This window comes from Castor canadensis, chromosome 11 (assembly GCF_047511655.1).
Source record: "Castor canadensis chromosome 11, mCasCan1.hap1v2, whole genome shotgun sequence".
NCBI lineage: Eukaryota > Metazoa > Chordata > Mammalia > Rodentia > Castoridae > Castor > Castor canadensis.
In genome coordinates this window covers 46468682-46489804 of record NC_133396.1, presented here as the reverse complement: position 1 = coordinate 46489804, position 21123 = coordinate 46468682, and the positions used below count along the sequence as shown (strand labels likewise).

The following is a 21123-nucleotide window of genomic DNA, read 5'->3' as shown; positions in this document are numbered from 1 at the left end:
CTGCCTAGCAAGTGAGGCCCTGAGTTCAAACCCCAGTACCACCAAAAAAAAAAAAAAATGTTTGCAGTGGTGGGTTTGTTTTTTGTTTTTCCCGGACAGGGTCTCATGTTGTCCAGGCTGGCCTGGAACCCCCGAGCTTACGGGGCTTACGGGAGACACCTGCCTCAGCCTCCGAGTAACTCGGACTATATAGGTCCACCCCACCGTGCCACACTAAAGGAGTCTTTAACCTAGCTTCTGGGTATGTGAACCTCATGAAGTTTATTTGTAAAATTGCGTGCATTTCAAAAGAATCTCATGCGTGGCTTTCAAAAGAATCTCATGCATTACAGCTCCACCCCGCAAAAAGATTAGGAACCAAAAACTTGAAGTCATAGTGAATCTTTGGCAAAGTAAAACATCTTCATTTCAGGCTTAGTCTTAAATACAAACCAAACAGAAGCAGTGGCTTATTTTTCGTTTATCTATGACTAATTTTCCAAGAGTCCTAGAACACCCCACCTCCCAAAAAAAGTCCCAAGTGTAATAGGTAAAACGAGTTCGAAAGGCGAAAGCCACTTGAAAGGGAGAGAAAATAACTGAGAATCCAGGCGCTCCATCACAAACGTGAGGGTGCAGTGGATAAGGAAATTACCTGTAGTTGGGGGAAGACCGGGTCACGGGCTGGACAGGGGCTACGCAGTGTGTCCCCACCCCCGTCTGCCTCCTGGGTCAATGGGCGGAGGTAGGCGGGAGGGAAGACAGCGCTCTCAGAACTGTCCCCAGGGTGATTGAGACAGCGCGCGGAAGCTCGCGCTGGCGTGACGACTTCCGCCGGAAGTCTACATCCCCGCGCCGTCCTCGCGCAGGGCCGGCGGAGCGTCCGGGGCTCCCCGCCTCCAGCACGCCGGCCCAGGCGGTGCGGTTCGGAGTTCTGAAGACAGGGAGGACACGCCTCTTACATTCTCGGGTCCCAGAGCCTTGTCCAATCTGTCGCCGACCGTTTCGCGCCTGTTGGAGAGTCCCACCCCTTCTTCCGGACCGCACCACTCAGAGCCCTGGACGTAGGAAGATCCGCCTCTTACGGAAGCCGAGGCGGGCTGTCAGAATCCGGAAGAAAAACAAGCCAGAGAGAGCCTGGCGTTGGAGACCTGCGCCCGAGGGGCTGCACCGGCTCAGGCAAGGAGACGTGGGCCTGCCGGGCCGTCAGGTGGGGTCGATGGCATCTGAGAACCAGTGGAAGCCGAACGGAACCAAACGCAATACACTCAGGTGAGGAGGACGCCTACAGCAGGCCGGTCGGCTCCTGGCGGATCGCTGCCTCCAACCCAACCTAGAATGAGGGCCTAGGGACAGAACGACACCAGAAGGGAAAGTGCAAGGCCTCATGCATACTTGCCCCTGGTTTGCAGACTCTCCCAGGTTCTGCCTGGCCAGCGTCCAGTGGAGTGCGTTGGTCTTGAGCCCCGCACCTTCTCTAAACTTAGGTCACCCGGAGCAGGTTTTCCAATTGGTTTCTGGAGAAGACAGTTGTGTTGGGCTATTAAAGACATAAGGCAGTCACCCCTTAACGCTAGAATAGAAACCTTGTCCTACATTTGATCAGCACACACACACAATGGGATCTGCTTGATCCTGTTATGACCTCCGGAAATCCGAAATCAGATTTAGGTTAAGATCCTTTAGTGAAGTGAAGCCTGGTCTCATGCCTGCTCTTTCACGAGGTACAACGCTAATCACCAATTTAGTGTAAGTCACGATGCGTGGATTTGCTGCTAATCGTTGAACCTGAAGAGTGGGGACAAGAAATCCCAACTTGTTTTCCATCCGCTTAGAGCAAGTGCCTGGGAAAACAAGGAGTCTTAATCCTTTGTTGGACAGCAGGGGGAGATCTTAAGCAAATGGAATCATATAATCTCCCAGGGTTCCTGAGAGGCTTTTGTATTTTGTTTATGTTCGTAGGGAGGGGCAGGATGTTGCTTTAAACTAGCCAAGAATTTCTTCAAGTCATGTTTTTTAGGACATGGACCTCTAAGAAAAGGGTCTGGTGTAGAAGAGATGTTTTAGAATAATCTGATATCTCCCCTTTAACCCACCTTGCCATTATGGATCTTCAGCTACTGTAGGTGCTTCGCACCTCCTCATCGTGTTCCTGAAACTCAACGGAGGCTTGTTGGCTGTTCTTCCTCCATGCAGGATTTGTAGCTCCTGATTGCTCTGTACTCAGCATGGTCTTGGATTCCTTGAAGTGTTACTTTATTCATTTAAGGAATCTACAAGTCTCTTGCTTTCTGAACTGCTCATGGAATATAGTGTTATTGAGAGCTGCTGAATCCCTGGGACTTGTGTGGAACTGAGAGAGAGAATGTTATTCCGCTGGTGACTTTTCCCAGTAGAGAGTAGACTCTTGAGAGGGCCATGGAGAAACCTGTTACTTAGAAGCTTCTCCTTAGGCTCCCTGAAGGGTTTGGCAGAATTTATTGTGCTCCAGGGATCTGCTATATAGGAGTGAAGAAGGGAATGTGATGGTGTTATCTCTGTTATTTTTGAAATTTCCCTGTCCTTATAATTCTGAGACCTCTCTGAAGGTGCAATCTAGTTTTTTCCTGGAGGACTTAGGAACTGTAAGGTTGAGAAGTGGGGATAAGAAGTTGCGGAGTGATTCATAGACTGCTGCTGAGATATGGATAGCTGGAGAAGCTGATGGGTTAATAAATTCCTTGCTATTCAGCCCATCATCTCTTCCTCTGCCTACCCCGGATTCCCTTTGGCAGCTCTGCTGGTGTCAGAAGCACCAAGTGCTTCCAGGTGTGGGCAGCTACGGGCCTGCATGAAGGAGCCAATCGAAGGTAGAGATTCCTGCTTCAGGGGACAAAAGTGAAGATGAAGGACTTAGAGTTCATTGCTTCCTTTTCTACCACCAGATACAGATATATCCCACTGTCACAGAAGTGTCAGCCGTTAGCAGGCTTAGACCCTGTCCTTTATCTGGACAAGGTCTTAGCCTCCTTTTTCCATGACTTCTCTTTGCATCCCTCCCACAGCATACATGTTGTAACATGGAATGTGGCCTCAGCAGCTCCCCCTCTAGATCTGAGTGACCTACTTCACCTCAATAACCCGAACCAAAATAAGGACATATATGTCATTGGGTAGGTATCTATAGGGCCCCTTTATCTCTTCCCTGCGGAGAATGCTGTGACCTGTCCTCCTTTGTTTGGGAGTCTAAAGATGAGGAACACTTATCCTCATTGGGGCCAGTCTCATGTCTCTTGTCTTGGGTTGGTAATGGGAATGGGTTGGAGATCAACAGCCGGATAGCCAGGGGAGGGAGAAACTGTGGACATCAGAACCCAGGGCTTGAAATTCTGATGAGTACAGTATTGAATGTATGTGGCAGGGGCACATTCTCTGGCACATTCAAGCCAGGGGATGATTCTCTGACTTGGGATGGTCAGTTTGCAGGAAATGAACTCTGGAATTATACGCCTCCTTTCTGACACTGCCTTTGAAGACCCATGGAGCAGTTTCTTCATGGATGTGCTTTCCCCTCTGAGCTTTATCAAGGTAACTTAAAGTTCATGGGCAATGGAGAAATGTACATCATCATCTTCACTAACCCTCATTTGTTTGGTCTGATGCATTATCCTTACTCCCATTCAGCCTTTCATGCTGTTTCCCATTTATAAAAAGGCTTAAACCTTCTGGGCTCTGGTGACTCACACCTATAATCCTAGGATTATAGGATCCTAGGAGGCTGAGATTGGGAAGATGACAGTTTGAGACCAACCTTGACAAATAGTTCCCAAGACCCCATCAACAAAATAACCAGAGCAAAATGGACTGGAGGAGTGATTCAAGTGATAGAGTACCTTTTGCCAGTGTGAAGCTCTTATGTTCAAACCCAGTCCCACCAAAAAAAAAAGTTTCAACCTCACTGCACCTGGCTTCTTGGGGCTCCTGCCTGCCTTGCGCTATTTCAGGGTATCTATACCTGAGCTAGAACCCCAGGCGTTAGTTTCACACCTAGATTTTGTTGCCTTGAGAGAACACCTAGAGGGGGTACAACAGATCTTAATACCTTGATGCCTACCCTGCCTCACCCTCTAGACTACTCACTGCTCAGCCTGTATGTAGTAATTGCTACCATTTATGAGGTACTTACTTGGTGTTAACCATTATAAATTATATATATATATTTATATATTATAAATTATATATATATATTTAGAGAGAGAGAGAGATCTTTATAATTTAAACATTTTACATCTTTATAATTTAATTTTTTTCACTCTTGTAATGGGGATATTTTATATATAAAACTGAGGCTCAGAAGTCATATGGGCTGGACAGGCTTAGAGCACAGGTCTGTAATCTCAGCACTAAGGAGGCAGAGGCAGGAGGATCAAGAGTTTGAGGCAGGGGGCTGGTGGAGTGGCTCAAGTGGCTCAAGAGGCACAAGAGCCTGAGTTCAAACCCCTATACAGGAAGGGAAAAAAAAAAAGATATGAGATTTTTCCGGGCGCTGGTGGCTCACACCTGTAATCCTAGTTATTCAGGAGTCAGAGATGAGGAGAATGAAGGTTCAAAGCCAGCCCAGGCAAATAGTTCAAGAGACCCTATCTTGAAAAACCCTGTCACAAAAAATTGGGCTGGTGGAGTGGCTCAAAGTGAAGGCCCTGAGTTCAAGCCCTAGTACCACAAAAAAAAAAAAAAGTTTGAGGCCAGACAGGGCTACATAATGAGACCCTGTCTTTAAAAAAAAAAAATGGCAGAGGCTGGAGGAGTGGTTCAAGTGAGAAAGTACCTGCCTAGCAAGTGTGAGGCCCTCTGTTCAAGCCTCAGTACTGCCAAAAAAAACCAAAATGGTGGGGAGGTCAGTAAGGAGGAAAGGAGCAATGGAAATATAATGGAGGAGGTAAAAATGTTCAAGGAATTACCATAATGAAATCCTCTCATTAATGTATGATAATTTAAAAAAAAGAGCGGGGACTGGCGGAGTGGTTCAAGTGGTAGAGTGCCTGCCTAGTTAAGCATGAGGTCCTGAGTTCAACCCCGAGTACAACCACAAAAAAAAAAAAAAAAAAAGAGCTGGGCATAGTGGCTCACACCTGCAATGCCAGCTACTAAGGAGCTGGAGATCAGAATCATTGCCTGAGGCCAGCTTAATCAAAAAGTTAGCATGACCCCATTTCAACTACTAGCTGAGTGTGGTGGCACACACCTATCATTTCAACTATGTGGGAAGCATAAATAGAATTGTGGTCCAGGCTGGCCTGGGCAAAAGCGGGACCCTGACCCAAAAATACCTAAAGCAAAAAGGGTGGGGGTGTGGCTCAAGTGGTAGAGCACCTGCCTACCTAGTGCAAGACCCTGAATTCACCCCCAATACCACCAAAAAAGAAAGGAAAAAGAAAATCACATAGGCTATCTGGGATCTGAATCCAGATCTTTCAGCCTTCATAACTGATGTTCTAAACTGCTATATTTTGCTGCTACACTAAAAAGCTGTAAGGTTGACAGGTGTTCCATGGCTAACTTGCTGATACCAGAGGGTGTCCTTTGATTAAAGAAGCATAGAGGTTAATAGAGGGAAATAAGTATGGTGGGAAAAGGTTCTTAGTCTGAGGGACTGGTATACTTTGGGGAATCTTTAGACCATAGACAAATCTGCAGGAAGGCTCTAGGTTGCTGGATAATCTCCTTATTTCTTCCCTGCAACATGAGGAACAAACATGCTCCCATTCAAAGCAGCTAGTTCAGAGCTTCTTGGAAATACTAGGATTCTGTCTGTACCCTTCCCTGGGTGACTGTTCTCAGAATTATTCTGTCACGCAGGGCTAGGACATGGCTTAGCAGTAGGGCACTGCCTAGCATTTCAGAAGACCTGAGTTCCATCCCTAGCACCACCAGCAGGAGCTGTGTGTCCTTTTGAGGAAAAGGAGGAATACAACAAAGTTTAGTCCTCCTGTTGAGGTCAGAATGTGCCCGCTCCTTAACCCTTGTTTCCCTCCAAATCAAATGCATAGGCTCTTCTGGCAGACTTTTAGCTAGATCCTCACAGGGCAGAACCACTTTTCTCTCACCACCCACTTCTTTCCCAAGACTGCAGGCCTCCTTGCACCTTGGCTAACTGGCAAGAGATTGGTAGGATGGAGTGGAGCCAAGGAAATTAGCTCAGCTCGTGGCAGGGATACAACCCATTCCACCCATGTGGCCTCCTAAGGTTGGGAGGCCAGCCTGAGGGCTCAGCATCCAAAACAGATCCCCTTCCTTCCCCCAGGCAAGAAGCAAGGTTGTCAGGCAGCACTGTTTAAGGCTTGTTCTTTGGGCGGGAATTTGTTAGCTATCTGTCAAGAAACCTGGGGCTGACCCCCTTTGCTGCTTCAGAGTGTCTAGCTCCTAAGTCCCTCTTCCTTCATTTCTTTCAACTGGAATTCCCCTAAAAGTCTACTTTTCCCCACAACCTCACCCTTTCTCCCAGTGTTACCCTGTCCTGCCCCTACCCCATCCACTCTGCCCCCTACTTCCTGCTGCTTCTTCACAAAATGGGGTCCAGTGGCCTAAACCTGCTCTGTTTGTTAAGATTAAGCTTGAATCTAGATCCTTTTTTGGTTCACAAACATGATGATTGGGTGGTCACGCCTCTGCATGACATGTGCCGCCCTCAAACCTTGTTATGACGTAGGCACATTACCCTTCTGACATTAAATAAATAAATAAATAAATAAATGCTTGAATCTATTCTGAATCTTTGTCAGTTCCCTGCGGTCCTGACCTTGGGAATCAGTCCTTATGAAGGAGTCTAGCTCTGCTCCCAGTTCTATTGTCATATGCTTGTTAACTGGGAATGGAAGGTGGGACTGAGGACACATTTGTAGCATCCTCAGGTTCCAGTGCCTCCCTTGCTTAGTCCTGAGTTTGGGGTTCCCCCTGCTGTGATTCCTCTACTCTGCTGGAGCTCCTGGCCTGCAGGATCAAGTTTCATAATTCCTGGAAGGCCCCAGTACATGCTCCCCACCCGGGGATTTCCTTCTTGGCCTCTGCACCTCATGCTCCGGAAACAGCTACTTGGGTGGTGGGTGTAGAAAGCCTGAACCTGAGAAGGAGGGTCACTGGCTGCAGCCCATTCCCACCCCACCCCCTGTAACCACAGATGGCAGGCATTTTGGCAATCCTGAATAGTCCTGCTGGTTCCTTGGCATCCCTGATTCTCAGCTTCACATTTGCAAAAACGGGACAGTGATTCCTTACGGGGTTGGGGAAATGCTTAGATGAGATACAAAGCCCTTTGGCGGATGTTAGTTACTTTTCCCAGCCTGCGAACCAGTGTCCTCCGTACTCTGCCATTCCCTATGTATTGCCTTCCTGGATATCCAACTGTACATAATTTATAGGTTTTTGGTTTGGGGATTTTTTGTTTGTTTTGGTGGTACTGTGGATTGAACTCAGGGCCTCTCGCTTTCAAGGCAGGGCACTCTCCCATGTGAGCCATGCTCACAGCTGTTTGTTTTTTGAAACAGAGTCTTGCTATGTACAATCCTCCTTCAGCCTTCCTAGTGCTGTGATTACAAGCCTGCATTACCACACATGGCTTTATAGTTATTTCTTGGTAACCTTTTCTTAGTGTCTTTTCACTCAGCTAGAACACATGCAGGAAAGTGTACAGAAAGTAAATATTCACTTTGGTAGATTTTTACATACATACTCATACCCATGTTGTCATTGGCCAAGTCAAGATTCAGAATATTTCCTGCACCCTAAAAGCTTGTCTCATGTTCCTTCCTTGCATTTCCTTTTTTGTTTTTGTTTTTTTTCTGCCTGCATTTACTTTTAAGAATCCTTGTGCTGGGCACTGATGACTCATGACTGTAATCCTAACTACTTGGGAAGCTGATGTTGGGAGGATCTAGTTAGAGGCCAACCCAGGCAAATGTTCTTGAGACCTCTATCTCCAAAAATAACCAGAGTAGCCAGGCACCGGTGGCTCATGCGTATAATCCTAGCTATTCAGGAGACAGAGATCAGGAGGATCAAGGTTCAAAGCCAGCCCCAGACAAATAGTTTGTGAGACCCTATCTGGAAAAAACCCATCACAAAAAAGGGCTGGTGGAGTGGCTTAAGGTGAAGGCACTGAGTTCAAACCTCAGTACTGCAAATAAATAAATAAATAATCAGAGCAAAATGGACTGGAGGTGTGACTCAAGCGGTAGAGCTCCTGCTTTGCAACCACGAAGCCCTGAGTTCAAACGCTGGTATCACCACAAAAAAAAAAAAAAATCTGAGCCAAAAAATGGTAACTATCAGATAAATCCTCTTAAATACTATGTCTATGGCATAATGTTATATCTACTTTATCCATGAGAGAATAGGCTGAGAGACCTGTGAACACCCCAGAAGATCTCAACAGCATCAGTTGGAGAAGCGCCTAGCAGGTGTTGGGCTGGAACTGAAGAATCAGTGCTCTTCTGATGGCAGAGCATCCTGGCAGACTCATCCTCTCTCTCCCCCAGCCCCAGGCCCAATAGCAGAAACTGAAACTTTAGTTCCCAGAATGTTTGGCAGCTGAGGGAAAGAAAGGAAAAGAGTAAAACTCTAAGACTCAAACTGGGATACCATAGACCCTTGGGCAGGGCATTGCATGTGGTTCAGTACTTGCTAGAGCTCCTAACCTTAGGCCTGGCAGGGATGCACTTGCCATATGTAGTTTAATGAATGACCTTTGCCCTCACTCTGCTGCAGATCTCCCATGTCCGCATGCAGGGGCTCCTCTTACTGGTCTTTGCCAAGTATCAGCATCTGCCCTTCATCCAGATCCTCTCTACAAAATCCACTCCTACTGGCCTCTACGGGTACTGGGTAAGGACTGAGCTGTTGTCTGAGGCATGAGTTGGGAAGGGCTGGAAGATTTAGAGCTGGGTAAAAGAAAGGAAGTGAAATGAATCCTGATAGCCTGTCCAGTCCTGTGCCCTGCATACTCCTCCTGCCTCAGAGGAGGCTGGCTGGGTATCCCTGAAACTCCGTATTTGGTGGATTGGGCTCTGTGCATGGAGATATTACCATGGGAAGTTGGGTGTTTATCCCTAGGAGATCTTAGAGAAGGTAAGATTGTCTCCCCTCAGGCCTAGGATTGGGAAAGGGGTGTGTCCAACCCATAGTAGCTTCCCACCCTTCTGCCCACCTGTCCTACCAGGGGAATAAAGGGGGAGTCAACATCTGCCTGAAACTTTATGGCTACTATGTCAGCATCATCAATTGTCACCTGCCTCCCCATGTATCCAACAATGATCAGCGATTGGAGCACTTTGACCGGATCCTGGAGATGCAGAATTTTAAGCGATATGATATCCCCAACATCCTGGACCATGAGTGAGCCTGGAACTGCAAGCTGTCACCCCTGCCCTCTCCCCGACACCAGCTCAGGCTAGCATTGTCTGCCCAATCTGTTTCCCAATCAGTCAGTCAGTAATACTCCATCTTCCACTCTCTCCTGACCCCTCCCCAAATGTACCAGTCTATTGTCCTGCCCGGCTTTACCTGCTGGGATAAAAACCTACCTGACCTAGAAATCCTGAATACTTCTAAACATCTTAGGTCAAGAACCTTGTGGTCCCGAGGTCACTAGAAAGACTCGTTCTTGGCTTGCCTTCGTGGCCAGTGGAGGGGACAGAAGGGAGGGCTAGAGCCTGCTCCACATTTGCCATATGTCCATTTGGGCTGGTCCCTTTGTCTTGAGTGATTATGTAGGAGCCATGAGAACAGTCCTCCTGGACCCATGCATGTCCTTGTCTTCACCTGGTCCTCTCCTAGCCTGTGGCTTCTCACCTGCCCCCTCGAGCTTTCTACTCCCCTGCAGCCCTTAGATTGAGCACGCAAGTGCAACCTGTTGCTCCCTGCTTTGCTGACCTCATCACAAACCCTGAGGCTGCCCTCCTTTCTTTCTAAAGCCTCATTCTCTGGTTTGGAGACATGAATTTTCGGATTGAGGATTTTGGGTTGCACTTTGTTCGAGAATCGATAACCAATCAGCACTACAGTGACCTGTGGGAGAAGGATCAGGTATCAAATGAGAGAGGGTCCCCATGGGAATCTGAGCCCTCTGTAAAGATCTGTGTGAAAAGTACAGAGAGCAGTGCTCACATTCCCTAGAGACTCTTCTCTTTCCTGGATGGGATGGGAGTGGGGAGGTGATGGACAGGGAGGGGAGTGTAGCAGGTTTTCCCCTGGGGGGCAGGGTAACCACCCTGTTAGTGCCTGAGCTTCACCTGGAGAAGCCACTGGTGTGCTCTAGAACAGGGAGCCAGAAGGGCTTTGGATGCCATGGCCCCACACTAAGCATCAGCTCACTTGTATACCTGTTCTCTTTCCCATCTCCAGCCTTGTTTACCTCCTAGAAGATGAGATGCCACCCCTTTGGGGGACCCTAGCTTACCCAGGATTCCCTCTGACACAAGTCTACTAGTGATCCCCAGAGAGCTGGAATTCAAAGTTTGCTCCTGGAAGTCCAAGGACTAGGAAATGGCAGAAAGCCACATTACTTAAGCCTGTGGGATCACATTTCCTCTTGGGGTGGAGGTGGGTTGCTGAGGCAGCCATTGGGGCAGTGAGAAAACAGAGTGTGGTGCTGGGTCATTGGGTCAGAACTGTGGGGAGATAGGGGGACTGTGTCTTTATCTACAGCTCAGCATTGCCAAGAAACATGACTCACTGCTCCGGGAGTTCCAGGAGGGCCCCCTGAACTTCCCACCCACCTACAAGTTCGATAGGAATTCCAACAACTATGACACCAGGTGAGGAGAAAATGGGCACCCAGGAGGTGGGATTATGCCAGCCCTAGTGGCAGTGGGAGCTGTCTCAGAATAGAAGTGTTAGGAAAGCAGGAATAGATCTAGCAATCACCTCTTAGGAGTGGCTCCTATTAACCCCCACACGAGGTGCTGACTACAGGAGCTGTCCCAGATTGCCTCAGAGAGCAAGAGGGGAAGCTAGTGCTAGCTGGGAGAGGGGGAGCAGTGAGAGCTGGAGGAGAGGGAGAAGGCAGCCCTCACTTAGGAGGGAAGTACTTCAGCGTTCTGGGAATCCTTGTCCCCATTTCCCAGGGCCTTCTGGTCCCTAGATGGGGCAGAAAGCTTGATACAGCCAGTTACTGGCATTATAAGTACCCCTGTCCCAACCTGTAAATGGGTTAGATACTTAAGTGAGGAGATGAGAGACAGTGGAGAACTTCATGGGTAATGATACAGAGACAGTGCTTACAGTGCTGCCCCTTATCAGCTATATGACATTGGACAAGGTGTTTAAGTCTTGGTGATGTCATCCATGAAATGGGAGTGATAGCATGCACACCTCCAGGGATTGAGGGTTGGATGAGACCTTGCATAAGCTTAGCTCAGTATCTGGGACCCTGTAAGCATGGGTAATAACTGTGACTGTAATTTTTAACTTGTGTAGTTTTACTGAAAACATTTCTAAGACACTGAGAAGGGGCCAGGTAACCACCAAAACTTGCTTAAATGGATGAACAAAAGCATGTCTGGCAATAGGTCCCTGACCCAGTTTAGGGTCCAGAACCTAATCTCTAAAGAAAGAACCCTTTTCCATATTATGGGCCTGTTTGTTTCTCCTGAAGTAGCTTCTTCTTTCTTCCTGACAAGATTGTCTTAGGAGGGAGATAGGTGGTGCCTGCAGGGCAGCCCAGGTCCCTGGGAGTTAAGGGTTGAACAGGTATCTCACAGCAGGCTCGGGCAAAAGGTACAATACAGGTTTGGTTCTGGAAGTGGTTTTGTAGAGCTACATGTTCCTACCAAGAAAAGGGGGAGAAGGCAAAACATTTCAGTGTGGAACAAGATGGAGTGGGGCCATGGCTAGCATAGTCTACACTAGAAGAGACAGTGAACTCTGGAGACAGAGCAGCCTGGGCAACAGAGCAAGCAGGAAAGAAGGTAAGAGGGCAAGCTCTGGCTGGATGGTGGGCTACAGCTGTAGAGAAACTGCAAGTCTAAGTAGCCATTAGAAATGAGAGACAACATGGAGACTATGAGGCCTCAGTGGAACTGGCTGGGGTCTTGGAGGCTGGAATATCTATCACTGGAACTCAAGACCTCACTCATGATCTAGAGATGGAAGTCAGCAGTAGATAGCTAGCCTAGCATGTGCAAGACCCTGGGTTCAATCTTCAGCACTGTTTAAAAAAAAAAAACAACTGGGTTCTGGTGGCTCACATATTCTAACTACTTGGGAGGATCATGGTTTGAGGCCAGCACGAGCAGATAGTTCCCATCTCCAAAATAATCAGAGGAAAATGGACTGAAGGTGTGGCTCAAGCCGTAGAGCACCTGCTTTGCAGGGACAAAAAAAAAAGTTCAAAGAAGGAGGGGCAGGATCAGGATAGAAACACTTGCTAAGGAGGCAGATACTTACTCCCACATAATAACTCATTATGATCAACATTGCTGAGCACTTACCATGTACTAGGCATTGTACAAAAGGCTTTGCCTACATCATTTCATTTGGTTATTTTGGGGGGTGGGGGGGCTCTGTCACTTGAGCCACTCCACCAGTCCTGTTTTTGAGATAGGGTCTCTCGAACTATTTGCCTGGACTGGCATCATACTGCAATCTTCCTGATCTCTGCCTTCTGAGTTGCTAGGATTATAGGCATGAGCCGCTGGCACTCATCTTGATTCTTAACATATTCTCATTAGGTAGACATTGTTGGTATTCACTTTGTACAAATAAGGAAACTGAATTTCAGGGAATTCTAAGCCAGGAAGTAACAGACCTAGGGATGAAGTGAGAATTTGAACTCATGTCTTTCTGACTCCACATCCATAAGCTTTCAGTACTCCTCCCCTTGCCTGGAGCTCAGGAGATGAAGGACTATCTGGATAGGATCAATGGACAGCAGACCTGAAATATTCCTGGCTGGAGCCAGGGTCCAAAAGTAGCTATCAGTTCGTGTGTTGTACAGAGCTGAGCCTACTTGGGAAACGGAGACATCCCAGTAGTCAAACTTACCCATCCTTGAAAGCCAGTCCAGATATAATCTCTCCTAGGAAGGCTTCTTTGTGCTCTTGAGTTTCTCTCCTGCCCTATGCTGCCACCAAGCCTTGCACACACTGTATTTCGGTGGTGCTTTAAGATGCAGTGTGCCTTTGTTGCTGTACCGTCAATACCTGGAGAGCAGAGACTAGATCTGATTTACAACCATCCCTTGTATGAAGACAGTGCCTGTCATATATTTGAATTGGGACCCTGAGAGGACAAAAGGAAAATACATGGTATTTAAGCCAGACTAGCAAAGGGACCCACCCATGGCAAGGAGACACAAATAAACACTATCAGTCTGGCCCAGAGTTAGCCAGTAGATTTCCAGAACTCTGCAGAAGTGCCAAAGTAGGCTGGCAGCTGAAGCCAGGAAGGGTCAGTCAGACTTGTTAAGAAGAGTTTTGTTTTAGTTTTTGTTTTGTTTTTGCAGTACTGGGGCTCAAACCTGGGACCTCACATGTGCAAGGCAAGTGCTCTACCACTAAGCTACAGTCTAGCCCCAAAGAGAGTAGGTTGAAGGAGGCAGTAGGGTCAGCAGAAAGAAGAGGGGAAGGTATTTCAATCAGTCAGCAGCACAGATGAGCAGCACCTTGAGAGGGGCCTGATCCAGGCAAGACCCTGGCCTGTCTAGCTTTACAAAGTGACTGTGGGTAATTTGTGTGCAGGACGGAATGCAGGTTTGATCAGCCATCAGTGTCCCCGAGCCAAGATGTAATGTGAAACAAGGTCAGTTCCATTACAGGGGAGGGTGAAAGGGCTGAGGCAGGGCGGGAAATCCTGTTAGAGTCAGGGATTGTACTAGGTTTTTGTTACAGTCACCGTTATGAATGCAGACAGACTCGCCTTAGTCAATGAGCAGAGGATATTATGAGCAAAATTAGTCAAGACATAATTATGTTGCATAAATATTAAGTGGACAGTAAGTGCCTGACAGGGAAGGTAGCAATAGCCCCAGATCAGTGAGATTCTTAAAAGCTCCTCTATAGGGAGCTGAAGGGAAAAGTGCTTTCATACCCAGAAACTTAGCACATTGCTACTCTGGGGTTAGTAGACTGGCTCTACTTATTAAAATAAGACTTAAGAGCATCTTGCAGAGGTCTTGGTTTTAACTGTTTGAGAGTAAAGGCATGTTTGTTTATCTCAGTAACAGTTCTACTCAGTCAAACCATTTGGCCAAAAAGCCTTAGTAATGCCTGGCTGTGGTGATGTATACTGCAGGACAGTTCTCACTGCTGTGAACAGATTCAGTGAGACTTATGGGAGAGACTGAAGCATGGTGGAAGGCACACAAACTCTGTAGTTAGCAGACCTGGGCAAACCTCCTGCTTCTGCCTGGACAGGGTAGCATCTCTCAGCTTTGTTGTTCTGCCATCAAAGGAGAAAAATGTGAATTGTGAGAGGATGGTTGGAAAAATCAGAATAGTCCATGAGATATCTATCATAGTGCCTATTACACAAAAGTACCCAGTTTTTAGTTATTATTTTTAATACTAATGAGAAATGCAGAACTGAGAGAATATATGCAATATTTGCACTTACTTATCTTTTTTTTTTGTGGTTTAGTGTGTTTGCTAGGTATTGTTGGGTATTTTCTTTTTGTGCAGTGCTGGGGTTTGAACTCAGGGCCTTCACCTTGAGCCACTCCACCAGCTCTTTTTTATGATTTTTTTTTTTTTTTTGAGATAGGGTCTCATGAACTATTTGCCCTGGCTGGCTTTGAACCACGATCCTGAGTAGCTAGGATTACAGGTGTGAGCCACTGATGCCCAGCTTGCCATTTTGTTTCTTGTCTTGTTTGTCAGACATTCTCCTCAAGGAACAGGGGGTGTTGCTCAGTGGTAGAATACTTACCTACCATGCATGAGGTGCTGGGTTCAATCCCCAGCACTGAAAAAAAATAAAGAAATCTTTCAATCTTATGTATCATTTTCCTGCCATGTAATAAGTCTTGGTGGAAAAAATGAATAATGCAGGTGGTCCTCAGTGTTGAGCCTAGACCAAGCCCTGTAAAGGGAAAAGAGGGATAGGCTGGGAGGTACTGAGGAGGAGGGAGACAGGCTGTGCTCAGGACTCAGAGGATCCTAACATGACAGCAGATCTGGGCTCTTTTTTGCTTTGTAGGTGGTACTGGGGTTTGAACTGAGGTCCTCATGCATGCTAAATAGGCACTCTACCACTTGAGCCACAACCCCAGCACCTTTTGCTTTTAGTTATTTTTAGAATAGGTCTTACTTTTTTTTTTTTCTTTGCCCAGGCTGGCCTGGCTACAATCCTCCTATTTGCACTTCCTGTGTAGCTGGGATGATAGGCCCACACCACCACGCCCAACTTACTGGTTGAGATGGTAGGTCTCACTAACTTTTTGCCCAGGCTGGCCTCAAATCTCTGATCCTCCTGATAATCCACCTCCCGAGTAGTTGGGTTTAAAGCATGAGCCACTACACCTGGTCAGGTCTGGGCTCTTAACCCATCACAGGAAGTTGAGGTAGGGGGTGGTGCTTTGAAAGGGAAGGTGCATTAGTATAGTTTTTAGCCAAGGGTTAGGCATTGCTAGTTACCTAAAGTCTTAGGTGATCAGAGACTCAGTGTCTAGTCTGGGATAGGAAGGCCACCTTCCAATGTTTGAACACTTCTCAGAAGAGTGAAAGTGTGGAAACAGCCCAAGGAGCTAGCAAACATAAGGATTTAGCCAGAGTTACAGCTTTTTGACCACTCCCTCGACACACATTAATTCCTTTAATCCTACTATTGGTCTTTGAAGTAACCACTGTTATCACCCCATTTTCTAGTTGAAGAAACTGAGGTATAGAGAGGTAAAGTCACTTGCCCAAGAGCACTTAGCTCTGAATTACCAGGACAGAACCTTCCCCCAGCTGGTCTTTAGAGTCAGATCACCATGATGCCATCCTCATTCTCTGGAAGACTATACTGCTGCTAAAGTGACAACAGGGTGTTGGATATGTTTACTTAAAATAGTAATTGAGCCAGGTGCCAGTGGCTCACGCCTGTAATCCTAGCTACTTGGGAGGCTGAGATCAGGAGGATTGCAGTTAAAGTTCAGCCTGGGCAAATAGTTCTTGAGACACCATCTCCAAAATAACCAGAAGAAAATGAACTGGAGGTGTGGCTGAAACAGTAGAGCTCCTGTTTTGCAAGTGCAAAGCTCTGAGTTCAAACCCTAGTCCTACCAAAAAATACATATATATGTGTATATATATATATATATATATATATATATATATATATATATATATATATATGTTTAATGGATTGTGTATATTAAGATTGGGTATCATTTTTGCGGAGAGAAATTGAGCATGTGGTTTTGCAGTTGGGCAGCTAATAGGTGCCTTTGTGCCAGTGTCTAACAATGCTAAGGATACACAGGAGGCTTCAACAGCCATTCACTATCCACACACTAACTGATGTGCTGACTGGGAAATAAAATACAGTGTAGTTGTATAAATACTGGTATTAAAAGCTTTGAAAGAAGAAAGATGAGGTCAAAAGTAGCAATATAGGAATTGGGCCTCTCCCTGGTAAAGAAGGGTATTCCAGGCAGCAGAAACTATAGACACAAAAATCTAGAGGCTTGAGAGAGTCGTCAAGTTTAGGGTAAGTCTGGGGAAGTGGTTGGAAATAAGTTAAGTCTGGGTAGTTCAAATTCCTGAACCCTTTAAAGTCCTATTTAGGGACTCTGGAGTCAGTGAAGAACTCCTTAAAGGTTTTAGAGAATCATTGGATCAGCATTTCTACTTTGGAGTTCATTTAGGAAAAGGGATCCTCCACCAAAGAAGAGGAACCCAGAAACAGCAGCACCCCCGCTTCCCCCATCACACCATCCTGGCACTCAGGGTCTGCCACCAGCTGTGTTTGGAGGTTAGGGCATAGCTGCTTGGCAGGGCTGGGCTGGAGTCAGAGACTTTCCTGCCTCTGAGTGACTTCAGATATCTAGCAGAGGAGGACACTTTGTCTCTAGGGGCCAGATGGCCTCCTGCTTCACAGGGAAGCTGGTAAGGGAAGGGAAGAGCAGGTGGGAGGTCCCATAGTTGACCATTACCGAGTATGTGCTAGATACTCTGTTCTTTAACTCATTGAGTCATCTTAAGAGCTGTGAGGTAACAACGATTACTATCTCCAGTTTGCAAATGAGGAAGCTAAAGCTTAAGAGGGTTAGCTTGGAGGTTAAAAGCATGTGCTCTGTGGTCATGCTGCCACCTGACCTGGCTCCATCACTCAGTAGCTGTATGACTGGGAAAGTTAATCCCCTTCTAAGACTCAACTTCTCCATCTCTGAAGGGTGAATGATAACCATTCCCCAAATGCTTCACTTCCCTTCCCTTTAATATGGTCATACCTTTTGTAACAGGAAAGCCAAATTCAAGCTCAGATCTGTATAACTCAGATTCTTTGATCTTCTGCTGCTTTTGTTGAGGAAAAAAACCTTTGAAATGGAATGTTTCTGAGTCACATTTTGAGTCATAAAAACATGGGTTAGGCAGAGAGTCTTTGGCTAAGTCTGACAAATGCCAGCACCCACTGATTCTGCTGGGCACCCTCTTGCCTGCTGCCATGCTCACCCCAGCTCTGGTCCAGAGGTCTTTGGCTGCTGGTGGACGCTGGAGTTAGGGGCTCCAGCAGGCTCATGGGGGCACATTCCTGCTCTCATGCCAACTCTTTCTTCTCTTCCCATTCCTTTTCCCTAATGCCAGTGAGAAAAAACGCAAGCCTGCATGGACTGACCGCATCCTGTGGAGATTGAAGAGACAGCCCAAGGCTAAGCCCCTCAACCCCAATTTGCCAGCCCCCTACTTCTCCCTGTCTCTGAAGAGCTACATTAGCCACATGATGTATGACATCAGTGACCATAAGCCTGTCACTGGCACCTTTGACTTGGAGGTGAACTTCTGGGCTGCCCGACACTTGGCAGAGAAACAGCTGTGTTGGGCTGGATTCTAATGTCAGCCAATCCCCTAGGGGATACCTATATGGGAACATGATTGCCTTTCCTCCCAGGTCAGGTATCTCAACTCTTCTTAGGAGCTGTTGATGGCTCTTTCTGTCAAAAATGTGCTTAGGCCCTTTGTGACTAGGTTTCCATTTCCTCTCGGTACTGTCCCTTGGGGCCAATGAGTTCCATTAGGCTTATTACCTACTGTGTGAAGTAGAACTTCTTTTTACTTGTCCTAAACCTATCGGGATCAGATGGCAGAGGGATCTCCCTCCATCCTTGTATCTTGCCATCTAATGATCAAGGTAGTGACCTCCTTCAAGCTGCTGGCTGCTCCTCCAGCCTTCACATTTTCATTCTGGTTTCTCTGTTCTTACACAATTGTGCCCTTCCACATTTTTATAGATGTTCTTGCTAGAGCATTCCCCCCACAAAATTGAATTTGGGGCTTTGGGTCTGAAACCTTGGAGGCCAGAAAACAGCTGCCTGTTTTAAGCAACTTCCTTTTTCCCCTCCACCCTCAGCCACTTCATTGGGCTCCATGTGTTGTCCACCAGGCTCTCAGCCCCATTCTCCCTGGCAAACCTTTGCCCCTTGCTTTTTCCTGCTGGCCAGCCAAGGTATATGGGGTAGTCTAGTGGAGTTCTGTGTCCACGCCTCTGGGTGCCCCTCCTTCCCCCACTGCACTAGAGGACACAGGGAGGAACAGTTGCTTTAGAGGAGGGAATAGTGATACAATATTTCATTCACTTCCCACCCCTGTATGTAGTTCAACCCACTGATGTCTGTTCCGCTCGTCACCATGTTGCCTGAGAGCCTGTGGACCATGGAGAACGACATGTTGATCAGCTACTCCTCCACCCCAGACTTCCTCAGTAGCCCCTGGGACTGGATTGGACTCTACAAGGTCGGTCCAAGGCAGAGAGCCCATCAGCCACAGACCTGGTTTATCCTCCCTGAGAGCTCAGAGGAACTGGGCAGACACTGAAGAGCTCACCTTTGTCTACCCTAAGGGTCCTTGCCTACCTCGGACCTGGAAGGGAAGGGAAAGGGAGGCATAGTATGGTGGTCAGCCCCATCAATGAGACCATCCTCTCCTTCGGATTTTCTGATTCCTCCCAAACTAATGACTGCCTGATCCCCTCTCCCATAGGTGGGGATGCGCCACATTAATGACTACGTGTCCTATGTCTGGGTTGGGGACAACCAGATCTCCTTCAGCGACAACCTGAAACAGGTACATCTCCAGTGGTCAGGCTTTCCTAGACATTCCTGTCTTCTGGAAAGAAGAGTGCTGGATAACTTGTCATTGAGCTGGGAAGAGCCCAGGACCCTAGAGCTGACCACGTTTCTGTCATTCCTTTCCTACAGGTATACATCAGTATCAACAATATTCCTGAGACTGAAGATCAGTTTCTCCTCTGTTACTATAGCAACAATCTGAATTCTGTAGTGGGGATAAGCAAACCTTTTAAGGTAAGGGATGATGGTGGGGGAATGGGAAGGGTATTGTGGAGGACTTGAGCCCATCCTTGATTCCCCAAGGCCACAGCCCAGGAGCCAACCCATACCTGTGGAGCTGTGTACATTGGGCAGTGGGAGTGTTGACAAGGTGTGGAGGAAGACCCGTGTTCCCCCTTCTGCCACCTGTTTTATCCCTGCAGATCCCGCTTCGCTTTTTTTTGGATAACTCACTGAATGAGGCTAAACCACAGATCTGAGATGGAAGTGAGAGAATCCAGGGCAGAGGCTAGAGTTGGCAGCCAGCTCTGCCTTACCACTGCCAGGAGCACAAGGGCCCAGCCTGGCCTGGCCCTGCCCCTGCAGAAGCAGCCAAGTATCCTTCACCTCCCAGGGGGAGCTCAACCAGATTCCTTTGCTCTCTCCAGGCCAGATCTCTGAAATTAGCACTTAAATACAGGTTTTTGTTGCTGAGATGTGAGTGAAACCAGCTACTTTGTTACAGTGAAGGCTTGGGGACATCACATACAAAGAGGACTGTCCAGCCTGCATCTCATTTCTTGATTCCCCCAACACTCCCAGTCCCGCCCAAGCAGCCCTGTCAGGCGCATGCCCCATCTGGCATAGGCTTGCATTCTTATCACGCCATCATGGGCCTCAGGCTGCCTGGGAGGGGGAGATTTCACATTTATACAGGCTCTGTAGATGGGGTGGCACAAGCAACACTGAGTTCCAGAAGTCTAGGCATCTCATAGTTTGTCCCATGAGAGATGAACAGAGTCTCGGATCCCTGCTTTCAACAGAAGCAGTATGGCTAAATGGATGGAACAGAGTTTCCTTCTGCCAGCACACCCTCCCCCTACCCTCTGCATGGGATCTGACCCAGAAGTTCCAGGGGCTGAGCAGAGAGAACTGTATGGACCCAGATTTACTTGTGCAGGTGGGCAGGATTTACCTGCCCTTTTATCAAGGGTTGCCATCTGGTAGAGGAAGCCACAGACTTCCAGGGTGATCCTTGTAGAATAAGCTCATCTGCCCCCACCCTTGTCATGAGTCATTGGCAGGAAACTGCTCCTGTTTCTGGATTCCTCTGGGACCTAGAAGTAGGGACAGGCAAAAGGGAGGTTTAGGGAAGAGGATCATGACTTCAGGGCCAACTTGGGCTACATAGTGGGACCCTACCGCAAAATAAGCCCCCACCAAGAAAAATATTTTGGAGGACCTGGCCCTGAGGGTCTCAGAGCATTCTCCAGGCGCCATGTGGAAATAGCCTATCCCCACTCTTGCCAGTTGCCATCTTTCAGTGGTGACTCAACAGTCCTTCTCCCAGGAGAAGACACCTAAGGGAGCCTGCTCTGTGACTGTCACATACATCCTATGCTCTGAGACTAAGAGTCATTGCAGTTGTTTTATGTTCTATATTCCACCCTGGGAGCCTTGTATATTAAAAATTGTCCTCCTCCCCAAGAAAAAATGTCCCCCTTCTATCAAGCCATGGCTGTCTGTGTTTCTTGTCTGTTACATTAGGGGATAATTAGAAATCTGGCTTTTACACTGTGTGTGACTCTTTGATGGGGAGAGGGGACCAGATACACAGGAATGGGGCCTGAAGACCTGGGTTTGAATCAGTGGTCCTTCCTACCCTGGTTTGCCTACATAGGCGTCTCAGTTCTCTGTAAAATACA

At 47.4% G+C, this 21123-nt stretch overlaps 1 protein-coding gene and 1 non-coding gene across 4 annotated transcripts; both read left to right on the top strand.

Moving 5' to 3' along the window:
• The first annotated feature begins 817 nt into the window (after positions 1 to 817).
• Inpp5k (inositol polyphosphate-5-phosphatase K) lies at positions 818 to 20990 on the top strand. Of its 3 annotated transcripts, none has more exons than XM_074046562.1 (13): positions 818 to 1251; positions 3024 to 3131; positions 3438 to 3546; positions 8722 to 8838; positions 9272 to 9348; positions 9927 to 10038; positions 10660 to 10769; positions 15281 to 15370; positions 17739 to 17925; positions 18747 to 18884; positions 19131 to 19214; positions 19349 to 19453; positions 19642 to 20990. In XM_074046562.1, the coding sequence occupies exons 1-13, from the start codon at positions 1199 to 1201 to the stop codon at positions 19696 to 19698; spliced, it is 1347 nt and encodes a 448-aa protein (XP_073902663.1). In that variant the 5' UTR covers positions 818 to 1198; the 3' UTR covers positions 19699 to 20990. The 3 variants fall into 3 exon arrangements, with proteins under 3 accessions (XP_073902663.1, XP_073902662.1, XP_020013504.1); XM_074046561.1 differs by having other exon boundaries at positions 819 to 1251; positions 9173 to 9348; XM_020157915.2 differs by lacking the exon at positions 15281 to 15370 and having other exon boundaries at positions 821 to 1251; positions 9173 to 9348.
• On the top strand, positions 6583 to 6686 carry LOC141414549 (small nucleolar RNA U13). Its single transcript, XR_012439564.1, has one exon. It is a non-coding gene; the product is annotated as a small nucleolar RNA U13 (small nucleolar RNA).
• Positions 20991 to 21123: the final 133 nt, after the last annotated feature.

Bases quoted from the DNA above. Each gene is read 5' to 3' on its own strand.
- Inpp5k (XM_074046561.1), top strand. From the start codon at position 1,199: ATGGCATCTGAGAACCAGTGGAAGCCGAACGGAACCAAACGCAATACA. The intron at 10,039-10,659 runs GTATCAAATGAG...CTTTATCTACAG, and splicing joins ACCTGTGGGAGAAGGATCAG to CTCAGCATTGCCAAGAAACA. The intron at 15,371-17,738 runs GTAGGTCTCACT...CCCTAATGCCAG, and splicing joins CCAACTTACTGGTTGAGATG to TGAGAAAAAACGCAAGCCTG.